At 44.7% G+C, this 12,586-nt stretch overlaps 1 protein-coding gene across 3 annotated transcripts in view; it reads left to right on the forward strand.

Annotated features, from left to right (window-relative positions):
- Positions 1-12,586, forward strand: part of dclk1b (doublecortin-like kinase 1b) — a 38,540-nt gene that overhangs the window by 755 nt on the left and 25,199 nt on the right. For 2 of the 3 annotated variants that reach the window (XM_028961700.1, XM_028961701.1), the window contains exon 3: positions 326-672. In XM_028961700.1, the coding sequence (XP_028817533.1) occupies positions 326-672 (347 nt within the window). Of the gene's footprint in view, positions 1-325; positions 673-2,175; positions 2,209-12,586 lie in introns of those variants that run through there. The other variant, XM_028961702.1, reaches the window with a different exon arrangement.

Consider the following 12,586-nt stretch of genomic DNA (forward strand, 5'->3'; position numbering starts at 1 on the left):
CAGAGTTATGAGCTATGAATATTTCATCACCAGGGCGGAACTGAACAATGTGAAGGTAGCACTATTATAATATTATATAGGATTCATTCAGAAATACAATGATCGGTATTTAAAGAGCATTTTATTTACTACGTCCATTACTTTCTGATCATTTGGCGTCATTGAAAGCAATTAATCTATAAGAATCCACATACCCACATCCCAGATCTTTATCTACAACTTCTGGATCTCGTCCTACTACCAGTCACACTACGTTTATTTCAGTGCTGCTCACACCTACCTGTTTACAGTTTATATGAAATTGCTGTATCTCCCGATTCCGCAGGGGAGAGCTACGTGTGCGGCTCAGTAGAGCCCTTCAAGAAGCTGGACTATACCAAGAATGTCAACCCGAACTGGTCAGTCAACATGCGGACGACTGCGTCCGCCAAAGCCCCCACGTCGCTGGCCAGCGCCAAGGCCGACTCCCCGGAAACCAAGGAGAACAAGGACTTCATCCGGCCCAAGCTGGTGACCATCATCCGCAGCGGCGTCAAGCCCCGCAAGGCCGTGCGAGTCCTGCTGAACAAGAAGACAGCGCACTCCTTCGAGCAGGTGCTCACTGACATCACGGAGGCCATCAAGCTGGACACGGGGGTGGTGAAGAGGCTCTACACCGTGGACGGGAAACTGGTAGGGGTTCGCTCCGCTTCTCATTTCTGCCTTCTCTTAGCAAGCTGTAGCTATAACCTGGGTAACCTGGGTAATAAGGCCTGCCTCTCAGCAGTGAAGGCGTTTTAGTCGTTGATCATCATCACAGTATGAGCTGGGTATTTGGAAACCTGCACGAGAACATTTGATTTGTTTTCCTATATGTTCCACTGTGTACCATATTTCTATATTTAGCTTTTTAGGAAAAGTCATAATTTTGATATATACAAAAGGGGAAAAAATGCATATTTGAGTGTACCGAGGCTAGAGGGACAAGGAAAACTGTGATTGGCCAGTTGAATCTCAGCACAGCCTTGTTGTCAAGGAACTGCATCACACTCCAGACACAAAATCCATGGATTTATTCCAAATGGTGTTGTTTTGGAATAATTCTTTCCACCTCAATTACAACTGTTTGACTATTTGTCCTCAAGCTTGAAGAAGGTACTTGGGAGATGCTGTGGGAACCACCAATGCCGTGTTTACGTACATATTTACAATATGCTGTCATTGTAAATAAAGAATTAAATAACAAAGAAATGAAAAATAATGTTCTTCCACAACTGGGGGAACCTCATGATCTCCAGGGTTAAAGGCTCGGTGAAGAGCCATACACATAACCAGAACGGAACTTGGACTCTAGTTGAATTTGAAATATTAAGGATATATTTCTGTTCGCACTGAGCTTTTGTGCTTAGTCCTCCAGTACTGCTACCGTGAGCCAAACCGATTTTAGACACAGGGTGCCCTGCTTTTCTCAAGGGTGAGACAGCATTTACGTCAGCAGCCCAATCGGGTCAGGCTGTTCCCTTCACAAAGATCCTGGCAGGTCCAAGCGAAAGCGTGTGTCCTTACCTCCACTCCTCTTCTCCCGGCCCATTTTTCCTTCACTCGTTTCAGGGCGAATTCTGTGTCCATATATAGATCCACAGATGCGGGAGTCCAAGCAGAACATATCAATCTGAAGTTCTCTAGGAACAGTTCAGAGTCACCATCTGTTCACAAAATCTATTTTTTTGGTTTATCATTTTTGCAGGTGTTTCAACATATATGTACACACACTGCAGTGGGCAATAAATGGGAAACGTGTGTAGATGGAGGAAAAGATTGTCACGCTGGGATGCTTCTGTCCAATCTCCCATTGCCCCTCGCTCGAAAAATTCCGAGTTATTTTGGTTTCATGTGGACAGATGGAGCTAAATCTTCTTCAAACATGCATCTGCCGTGGTGTGATTAGAGCTATATTCCAGAATAGCTCCGTCCCGTCGGCTGCGCAGTTCAGGGCTTGCGTCTGAGTGGGGCGTGGGCTGTGGAAATTATCTATGTGGGAAGGTTCCTGTTAGAAAAGAGTAAATGTGGGCTACAGGGAATCGTGCTCAGATCCCTACAGCATTGTCACACTTTCGTAACCTACAAAGCAGGACAGGAGGTGGTTGGACAGGGTCTGATGTTGTCTCCGTTCACTGGATTACTGGGGTGTGGCTTTCATCTCTTTGTCAGATGACAATCCTGAGTAAGGTAACAGGGCTTTGATTTTGAACTTCATTCATATAGCTGAGCTACATTGACAAATAAAATGACTAAACTACTTTGGTTAATTTGTCAAATCAGCATCATCATTTCTGCATTCGGAACCAAATGATAAGGCAAAAAGCGAAAACTGCCTCCTGTGACGTGTTATGTTCTTTCATTGGATCTATTTTTAGACTGTCTCCCCACTCCTGTGTGGGTGCCACTTTCAAAGAAATTGAGATTTCATTTTCTTTTTTTATCCTTGGGTGCTTTCTGTGGAGATGTGGTTGCCAGAGCTGGTTGCTAAGGAACGGCCTCTGCGGCAGAAAGGTGCAGTTCTGATGTCACGCATGCCTCGGCTGGAGTAAGGTAGACCTGTGGGTGGCTTGGAGGGCCTGGTGTTGAAAGAGAGGGAAACAGTTTGAACGGGAGGCTGCTGATGGCTCATCGTGTAGATCGATTTTCAGTCAGATCGAGAGCCAAGAATCCCTGTCTCTACACTTACATTTACATCTACATTTATACCATTCAGCAGATGCCCTTATCCAGAGCATCTTGCAATCAGTAGAGACATGGACAGTCCCCCTGGAGACACTCAGGGTTAAGCGTCTTGCTCTGCAACACAGTGGTAGTAAGTGGGGTTTGAACCTGGGACTTTGTGGGCATCTGGTTCATAGTCTGGTTCATTCTGAATGAATAAATTAATGTTTGTGGTGAAAACTTTGCTTTAATATTTGGTCCATGTGGCCCATTCAGGCAGATATGTACTTCCTTTTAGCTACACATGCACTACGCATGATGATATTACTGTCATGTTTAGGGGCATGCACATGAAGAGTGATGGAACAATGATGGTGTAAATAGACCAGTATATAAGGAAGTATTTTCATGGTGTTAGCTTGCTGTCTGAGTAGGTCCCTCTCTGGACTTCTTTTCTCAGCACATCCCACAGATGCTCGATTAGATTGAGATCTAAAGAATCTGGAGGCCGTTTGTTGTGTTCCTCAAACCATTTTTGTAGTGTAGCAGGGTGCATCCGGCTGAAAGAGGGCACTGCCATCAGGGAATACTGTTTCCATGAAGAGATGTACTTAATCAGATGCAATAACCATCATCAGTCAGCCAGGTTATCGAATGTTAACACTGTGAATGCTGTGAATTTGTGCCACCTGGTGGGCCAAGTGCACGGTAGCATTAAACACTGTAAGGTGCCAGCATATCAAGATATTTACTTTACCTTTCATGAAGTTATGGCTGCAAATAAAATACAATTGATGACTGTGCAAATTCTATGATATTACAGCTGATTTTTGCCCAGACTTCACCATCACAACACCAACTGAGAGTGGATTTTCTGAGCCGCTGTGGAGTCCCGAGACCTCTCTAGCGCAGATGTAGATTCATGCATCACTCCATGGAGATGCCAGAACTTATTAACTCACGTTGACAGCATGCAAAATCTATTGACAGTCCTGCCAATATTATTGTTTCCTGCACGACTGGACCTATTGACTCTGCAGCTAAGTGAGGGGTGTTGTCTGGCTGACCGGGTGGGTAGATGTTGCTTGGCATCACTTGCCTGGTAATTAAATGCCAACATGGCACTGTTGTTCAATATGCCCCCCATTCCTCACTCAGAGCTGACAGAAGGCCCACAGCTCTGCACTAATGGCTGGTGTCCATGCTCAATGCCGTGAAAAGTTGTTGCCGCTCACACACAGAACAGTCAATAACTACAATACATGGTCAGGATTTGCACACATTAACAAACAACTAATTACACTGGGAAAGGGCAAGTAACACATTGAGTTGTGAGATATGACCTGAATCACCAGAATTTGTCTTCTAGAAAACAAGCATAACCGGTGGGATGGACATTAAATCTCAATAAATCAGGTACGGCAAATCTACCTGTTGCTGAGCAACAGAGAGATGTAATAATCAGTGATACGGGGATTTTTCAGAAGTGCAAAATATAGTCAGGTTCACTAACGCACCAATCAGAATGCTTGGATTAAAACACTGATAATGAATGAATCTGAATGCTGGTCTTGGAAGCATCCACGGTTGTCTGTGTTTGCCGTATTGATAGGATTCCAGAGTGGGGAAGCTGTCAGAGTGAGAGCTGTCAGTCATCACTTTCACTCCACCTACTTTCCACATTACAGTTTGTCTTTTGGGTGGCAGAAATTAAAATGGCTGAACACAGATAACTAGCAAGCAGCACCTTGTGGTTTGTATCTGTTTATTTTAGTAAAATTCAAATTTGATGTCCTGTTAGTCAATGCTTTATATCTTAAAATCTAAACATTTTTATCTGATATGATTAAATCATCCAGCAGTTCCTAACATTTGTTCCCATAAATACAGTATTGAGAGGGAATGATATTTCAAGGTGTGTCCCAATTCCATCAGTATATCACAATTGTGTGATGAGTTATCATCACAAAATTTGTATTTCACTTTAATTTCATTCCACTTCATCTCAAAAAGTCGAAGTTGAAGTATCTAAGCGCTGTTGAAGCGCTTAGGCTGCCAGGCTCTGGTGTGACAGCTGAGGTCAGTCACCTCCTGCTGATCCTCTCCAAGCTGCTGAGTCACAGTCACACTTCTCCTCCGCAGCCAAATGACCAGTTATTGGATTCCACCAGCCACACGGCAGAGCTGAACGTCCACCGAAAGTTCACAAACTGGCATCAACACCCTCCAACAGGTCCTGGGGGGGCTACAGGACTGGCAGATGTTCGTTCATTTCATATATGCCTCCGTAAGCAGTCTGGGTCTGAGAGAAAGGCAGAGAGGGTAATAAGACACCTTCCCATGAGGCATTGTGAACGTGTCGGCGGCGGCACTCTGCGCGTGGGATGCCATTAAATACAGTCGCTTGAGGCTGAGTCTGAATGGAGAAGCCTTTTTGCCCGTGGCACATCGTGTCCGATTCTCCGTGATTGAATGGGCCGTGGCAAAGGTCCTGTGAATTCAGTCAGCGTGGGGGCGCTTCACATAGATCTGTGTTCAGCTGAGGACGCGCGGCACGATTTTTCTGGTGGCATTGATAATAAATGTCACCGAGTCACGTTGCACATCCCCGAGCCTCTCCGCTTTACCTACGGAGGCTCTCTGAGCAGCAGGTGAACTGGAGAGTGAGATCCAGCAGTTCAAACCCACCTTCGCGCCAAGGTCGGATGGTACGAATGCAAATGCAAACAGCTTATGAGAACACAAGTGAGAGTGATTATGGTGAACTGACGAAGCTCGACTGCTTAGTTTCTTTTCTGATGTTAACGCTGCACCATCACCCACCCTTAGACTGAATTCAAAGCTTTATTTATTGTGCCTGCTTACCATTCTGCTTGACAATTGAACTTTCTTTTTTCACTGAGGGGTTTAATGTGATGTTCACTAATGTTTTCAAAGCCGCTGGTCTGGATTGAGGAAGACTTCCAGCCATTTCCCGCTTAAGTGCTCGGCGTGTGTTGAGAAGGAGTAATTGTTGTTTCCCCAAACACGCCTTTAGACGTGAAGCGCAAAGTGCTGGCATTTCAAAGTGCCCATTATCCTGACTGGGAGTGTGCATGTGTATGCATGGGCTTCTGGACGTGAAGCTGATCAGAGCCAAGTTTGTCATTAACGGTACACTTGCAAGAGAAGCCAGATGGTTAGAGGGTGGCACAGGAGAAGCGGGAGACAGACTGAGGGCCAAAAACAGAGAGAAAGTGTTTTTTTTTCATGACGTTTACCCCCCCCCCCCCCCCCCCCCCCCCCCCCCCCCCCACTTCTCTTCCACTCCAAATATGACTCCTCTGCTATGCGCACAACTCATCTAAACTCATCCTATAAGGGAAATGACATGCCGGAGCAGGGCAGGAGGTGCTGGCTTAAAGGTGATTGCCTGGATCGGTTTCACTCCTCATACCGCTCGGATGGATTCCCATGGCTCTCATCTGAACCTGATGCCCAGACAACACATTCAGACACTTTCCACAGACACTTGCACCCCAGTCACCTTCAACTGCGCAAAACATTCTCAGACCATCTCAAGGCCAAGATTTAATCAATCCATTACCAAGAGCTGGTATTTAAGGCCATGATCATATCTGGATGTGAAGAAATACAAGAAGCCAGGGGTTGGGTTGAACTGATTGATGCTGGACATGTAAATGCAGAGGACAAGGAAACAGCGTAATCAACAGTAGCAAAGGTCAATGTGCTTAAACATGAGCTCCGTCCCCAGGTAAGTGCTGTGTCCCCGGTGGGGCTGCTTTTGAAGATTGAATGCAGCCCCCGAAGGATCCAGTCCCCGAACTGAGACATACTTATAACTGAAACCCAGAACGTGACAAGAGGAACCGTCCAACCATCCAAAGTCCATCATCGGAGATGGCGGCCTCTAATCCTGAGTTGCTCATTTCTGATAGCTCTGGATTAGCCTGTTACGTAACAGACAGAATTTGGCATAGAGAGAATTATGGGCTGCTCGGGTGGGGTCTTGAAGAGAAGCTGCACGAGATGCTAGTCTGCAGCGAGGGCTCTTAACACGTGTGAGCCTCTGATCGGGGGCGGTTGTGCTGACTTGCATCTGAGCGCCGAGGGTTTCATTACTCATGTGTGCTGGAACTTCAGCAGTTACATAAGACGCCCTGCCCACCAATAAGGCCCATTTCGTAATGAGAGTTCACCACGGCCCAGTGTCCAGTGGGGTGTGATGCATCTGCCTTCAGGTTTAAATCACAAGCACATAAGAAATAGAAATCTATTTTAAAAAAGAACTAGAAATCTATAGAAAGTGCAGACGGGAGGTGAGCGGTGTGTTTCGCTTGCTGACTGTGCAGCATTTCCATTATGTAACGTAAACCCTGTTCTGTGATTTGTTGCAGTGCTCCTATTCATTCTATTATGCATTGTTAAGGCTGGCAGGACTAGATTGTTATTTAATTTTCCAAACTCTGTGAATAACACTTTATGTAGTTACAATGAACACTGTGAACTCTTCATTTTAAAGAAAAGAAAGTGAAGTGATTGTCACATGTGATACACAGCAGCACAGCACACGGTGCACACAGTGAAATTTGTCCTCTGCATTTAACCCATCACCCTGAGTGAGCAGTGGGCAGCCATGACAGGCGCAGTGTGTGGGATGGTGCTTTGCTCAGTGGCACCTCAGTGGCACCTTGGCGGGTCGGGATTTGAAACCTTCTGATTACGGGGCCGCTTCCTTAACCGCTAGGCCACCACTGCCCGCCATTTCCCCTTGCTTAAGAAAGTTAGGTAGTCCCACAACATTCCGGAGACCTCTCTAGATGCCTCCAGATATCTGAGTCAGGGCCGTTTTTATTCTGAACATCGATGAGCATTAACACAACAAAGCGCACAATCTGTCGCTCTAAACAGGAACGGCAGACGGGTGGAGATTCAGAACCACGGACAGCTCCTTCACTCTGACCCGGCGCTTCATAGGCTGCGTGCTTGGCATTTCTTCAACTTGCTCAGTACAGTTCTCAGTTAAAAAAAGAGAGTCTCCGCGGGTCCCTGGTGAGTCGGCAGGGGGTGCAGGGATAGCGGGGACAGCGGGGACATGACTGAGGCAGCAGCAAGGGGGAAATCGATAAGCAGACCAGGCCGGGCGCATCCTGGCTCCGCTCCCCTCTGCTTATTGGCTGCTCATTCCTGAATAACCTGCCAGAGATCAATAAACGATAGGATCCAGTGTGACCTGCCTCCACCCTCATCTTTCTGTATTTGTCCTTGCAGCGGACTATATGATTCATGTAGCTCAGCCCCTGGTCTCAGGTCACACGTTGATGACAGCAGGCACAACAAAGACAGAGCAGTTTCTTTTGCAAGTGACAAGATGTGAAGACATGACAGTTTATAGTTTTTTTTTTTTTTTTTTTTTACTATAGAGGTTTTAATTAATTCATTAATTAAAATAAGCCCTCAAAGCTATGTTTCAATCATTTTCATTAATGGTGTAAAATAAATGTTGTTTTATCGATGCGGTAAAAGCTTAGAAGTATAATAAAGATATTTTGGAGGCAGGTTTATAGTTTATTTAACTATATATTGATTTATTAATACATGTTTTGTACCCTAGGTACCCACAAAGACATAAAAATTGGAAGCTGTGTGTTTTAGCTCTGCTTTTTTGACATTTCCGGCAGCGGTTTTCGGTGACATAGTGCCCAAAGTGAGTGCGTCTCGTGCGAACTGTGTACTTCAGTCGACGTGCCGCTCACCAGTCAAGCTCCCACGCATCTCCCGCTGTCACGCTGCTGCTGTCTGCTCTGCCTGGGCTGCGAGTGACAGTCGTTCGCATCGCTGATGCGCCGAATCTGCACACGTTTTCCCAGCAGGCAGGAGCATCTGCTCCCCAGAAGGGGGGAAACACCAGCACACAAGAGCTGCAAAATCGCCCAGATTTTTCTCTGAATGAATATTTAATGCCGTATTCTAAATATTCAGACACAGCGGAATCAGAGAGGAACGACTGAGATTTTATGGTGGTGAGGATAACGACCAAATAGTTATTGATCATGTGACAGGTATAAATTATATAAATGACAGTGACAGACTCAAACCTTGATGGAATTTGTGTTAAAACTGCATAGTAACTGATAATTAAACTGCTAATTTAAAGTGATGATATTGATGATTAATCTTTTCATAATCATACTATAATATTCTATGAATATTGCCCAACCGTCTACCTTCAAATACTTACTGTCAGGATATATAAAGTATTGTGTATTTATTGTTTGTATCTAATCTTATTCAGTCAAGGCTTGAAAACAATAAGATGTTGAAATGTTCTTCTATTTATCTATAGAATAAATCATTGTCTATTATAGATATGATGTGTATAAAAATGAAATTATAACAGATATAGGAATAACCCGAGACAGTCTTGATGGCCTGTCTGAGCGCACCCAGGTGTGACCGCACTTCCTCTGCGTACCTCAGAGGATTGTGGGATGCATTATTCATCTGCCCATTACCCTTCTAATGCTGAGATTCGTCCTGTGAACAAATCGTCTCATCAAATATGAAGCGGAGGAATGTGTGTACAACATACTGCTGTGTGCGTGCGCCACAGCACCTTTATCTTCAGCTGATGCTGCACGTTGGACGTTCACCCGAACCCTAACCCTAGTAGCCTAGTGGGTAACACACTCACCTATGAACCACATGAGCACAAAGTCACAGGTGTCCCAGAGCAAGACACTTAACCATGAGTGTCTCCAGGGACACTGTCCCTGTAACTACTGATAAGTCGCTCTGGACAAGGACATCTTGTAAATGCCAGAAATGCGAATGAAGTGACAGGACTGAACGCTGTGGTGGATTTCATGTCATCGTAGTGATAATGGTTCTGTGGACTGTGCCAGTTTGTTTTTTTTCAAATCTCAAGGACAGAGTCATGGACATCACTCCTGCTCCTTTGAGGCTGGGCGCCCCTGGACAGGGCGGCTCTGCTGCAGAGCTGGAGCGAGATGAAAAGCATTTTGAAGCTGTGGCGGCTGATGAGCGCAGCCTTGAGAATAGGGAACGGAGCTGCTGGAGCTCCACTCGGAGTTAGGGGCGTCCTACACAAATGCATATGTTCACAAGGCATCTTCAGTAGTTTATGATGTGCGGACTTCATCCAATCTATAGGATGATGGTGCTCTTCTGCATGCCAGGAGAGGGGTGTGGCTGCGAGACAGTGCTTTAAAATGAACGTTTTGTTGATGCAACACTTCCATCTAGTGGTGTGTGGGAAACTCATGACAGATTAATGAGAACAACTGGGACTAAAGTTCTATTTATTTCATTTGCATGACCACTAGATGGCAAAGATTGAATTTTTCACAGTTTACTGCTCACAAATCAAGTCAAGTCCACCACATTCCTTGTGCTGCTCCTGTAGAAGAGAGGAACGGAAGAAAACGAACGATAGGAAGCAACCAGCAGGATAATGCTATACACAGCTCAGCCATTACTTCAGGTTTAAAAAAAATGATTCTTCCTTTCCTGGTTTGGTGATTTATGACACACGGGTATCCTGTATCAAAATATGATGCCAATTATAGCTGGGGCACTGAATGCAAACAAATCAAAATTTTATTTATTCTTCAGGGGCAAAGATCATATGATAGACAATTGTTCTGCAATACTCTGGTACTGTACTGGTCAGAGCCTATAGCTGGTAGTAGCCTAGTGGGTAACACACTCGCCTATGAACCAGAAGACCCGGGTTCAAATCCCACTTACTGCCATTGTGTCCCTGAGCAAGACACTTAACCCTAAGTTGCTCCAGGGAGACTGTCCCTGTAACTACTGCTTGTAAGTCACTCTGGATAAGGGCGTCTGATAAATGCCTTAAATGTAAATGTTAATATTGTACTGTCGAGAATTCGAAACCACGAGTGTAACTGGTGTCATGCAGGAGGCTATAGAAGGAAAACCACGCCCAACAGACCAGGTTGTTTATTCTTGTACAATGAATGTCTGTGAAGAGGGCGTGGTCAGCGTCTTATATGTTGGTGACATAGAAAGAGAGAGAGAGAAAGAACACATATATTGGTTAATGGTCGAGGGTCGTTGACCCCAAGGCCAGACTGATCGTCTTCAAGATCGCCAGTAACGTGGGTGGGTGCACGGGGTGCGCCGTGACAATTGTAATAAATTCAATATAAATAAATATATTCCAGGTTTTTCTTAAATGCATTCTGGTTATAAAACAGGCCAGTAGGTGGCAGTGTGGCTGGAGTTTATGACGACTGTTCTGACACCAGCTTTACAGAGTATTTATTTCTTCCCCAGTGGGGGAATAAGAGCTCAGATAGAGGAAGAAATGCCTTTTTGTACTCACGTAAGAACATGCAGCATGCTGAGGAGATTGATTTTTTTACAGGAAAACTGCCTAATTCCATTTTCTGTGAATCCCAATCATTAGAATAAAACCACTTTTAATCTTCAGCAGTAATCCCAGAGTGCGACACATTATTTTTTTTTGATAAATAAATGTGTTGCATGTCAGGAAAGTGCTGCTTCACAATGCAGTGCTGTTGTATTGTTTCGGAGAGGCGTTGCGTAACTGGGCCCATTTAGAGCTGAACCACAAGAAACGGCAGCGGCCTCAGCTGGGTGGGGGACCGGGGGTGGGGGACTGGGGCTGGGCGACAGTCAGCAGACCCCTACTCTCCCTTTCATGTCCAGCCTTGCTCGCTCGCCCTCATCCGCACTGTCTTTTTCAGGCAGAGCCAGGCCGGAGAAGAGCCACTTTTACCACTATTAAACATGACAAGACTTTACTTCTTCTGATATGGACCAGTTTTTGTTGCCTTTTAAATTGGTTGTTGGCTATGTGCACTCCAGCCTAATATAGGGTCATGCATCATAGTAGCAGTATCTGTTTAAATGACTTTATATGTATACAATAGCTGCAATACACAACATAATATAGTAAAGGTTGGCAGTTTACCAGATGGATCATATGTTTAATCCAAGTGTCATGTATTTCTTAGCCGTGGTGCACATTCTGCAAATTGGTTTTGTATTAGAACTAGAATTTGGATTAACACACTACTCCCATTAGAGTAAAATTGAATGTTCACACTGCAACAATATTGTGATTTTTAAACATGCAGTGTGTCACTCACGCCGGTGGATGATTATGAACATTTCCTGCCCACCGCCGTCACCCCAGCACCTATTCGTAGCGGCGCAGTGCTGCGCAGGGAGCTGATTGGAATGAGAAACAGACAGGGCTTTAAAACGTATTCCCCCCCTATTTTAAGCTTGCAAGGCATCTCACTACTTCAAAGGAACCTTTGCAATTGAAGCGCAAGTCAGAAAATCTCCAGCCGCAGTCCTCTTAACTGGGTCACGGAGTTCCAGCGCGGAGCTTTCATTCATGCAGGCATTCATATTTAAGATGTTTTTAGGAGATAAACGCTTCTTGTGGATTCAACTCTTCCTTCCCTTGTCATGCTGCTTACTCATTGAAAAAGAATCAGATTCCCTGATTTTTTACTCAAAAAAAATGTATTTTTTAATCATAGGATTTAATTTGACCTTATAACTGTATTGTTGTACTATTTTTCATGTTTAGTTTTTTTGTTGTCATTTCATTTTTGTCATTTTAATTTCTCTGATTTTATTTTATGTATTTTTTTGCAGTGTAAGAGATGAATTTCGTGTTTGTGGCTTGTGCGTGTACTGAATGAGACTGAGGATGGGACTGCAGTAGATTCGTTCAATAAACGTCCCAGAAAATCAGATCAGATACTCGCCACCCGAGGAGCAATGCAGTGATATGAAACTTTAATACTTTTCTCTAACACTCCTCTTGTGGAACGATGCTCTGGCAGATGTCAAGCGTTGCTGGTAGGCTGGGCCCGGA

The sequence above is a fragment of the Denticeps clupeoides genome, chromosome 19, assembly GCF_900700375.1.
Source record: "Denticeps clupeoides chromosome 19, fDenClu1.1, whole genome shotgun sequence".
In the NCBI taxonomy this organism is placed as follows: Eukaryota; Metazoa; Chordata; class Actinopteri; order Clupeiformes; family Denticipitidae; genus Denticeps; species Denticeps clupeoides.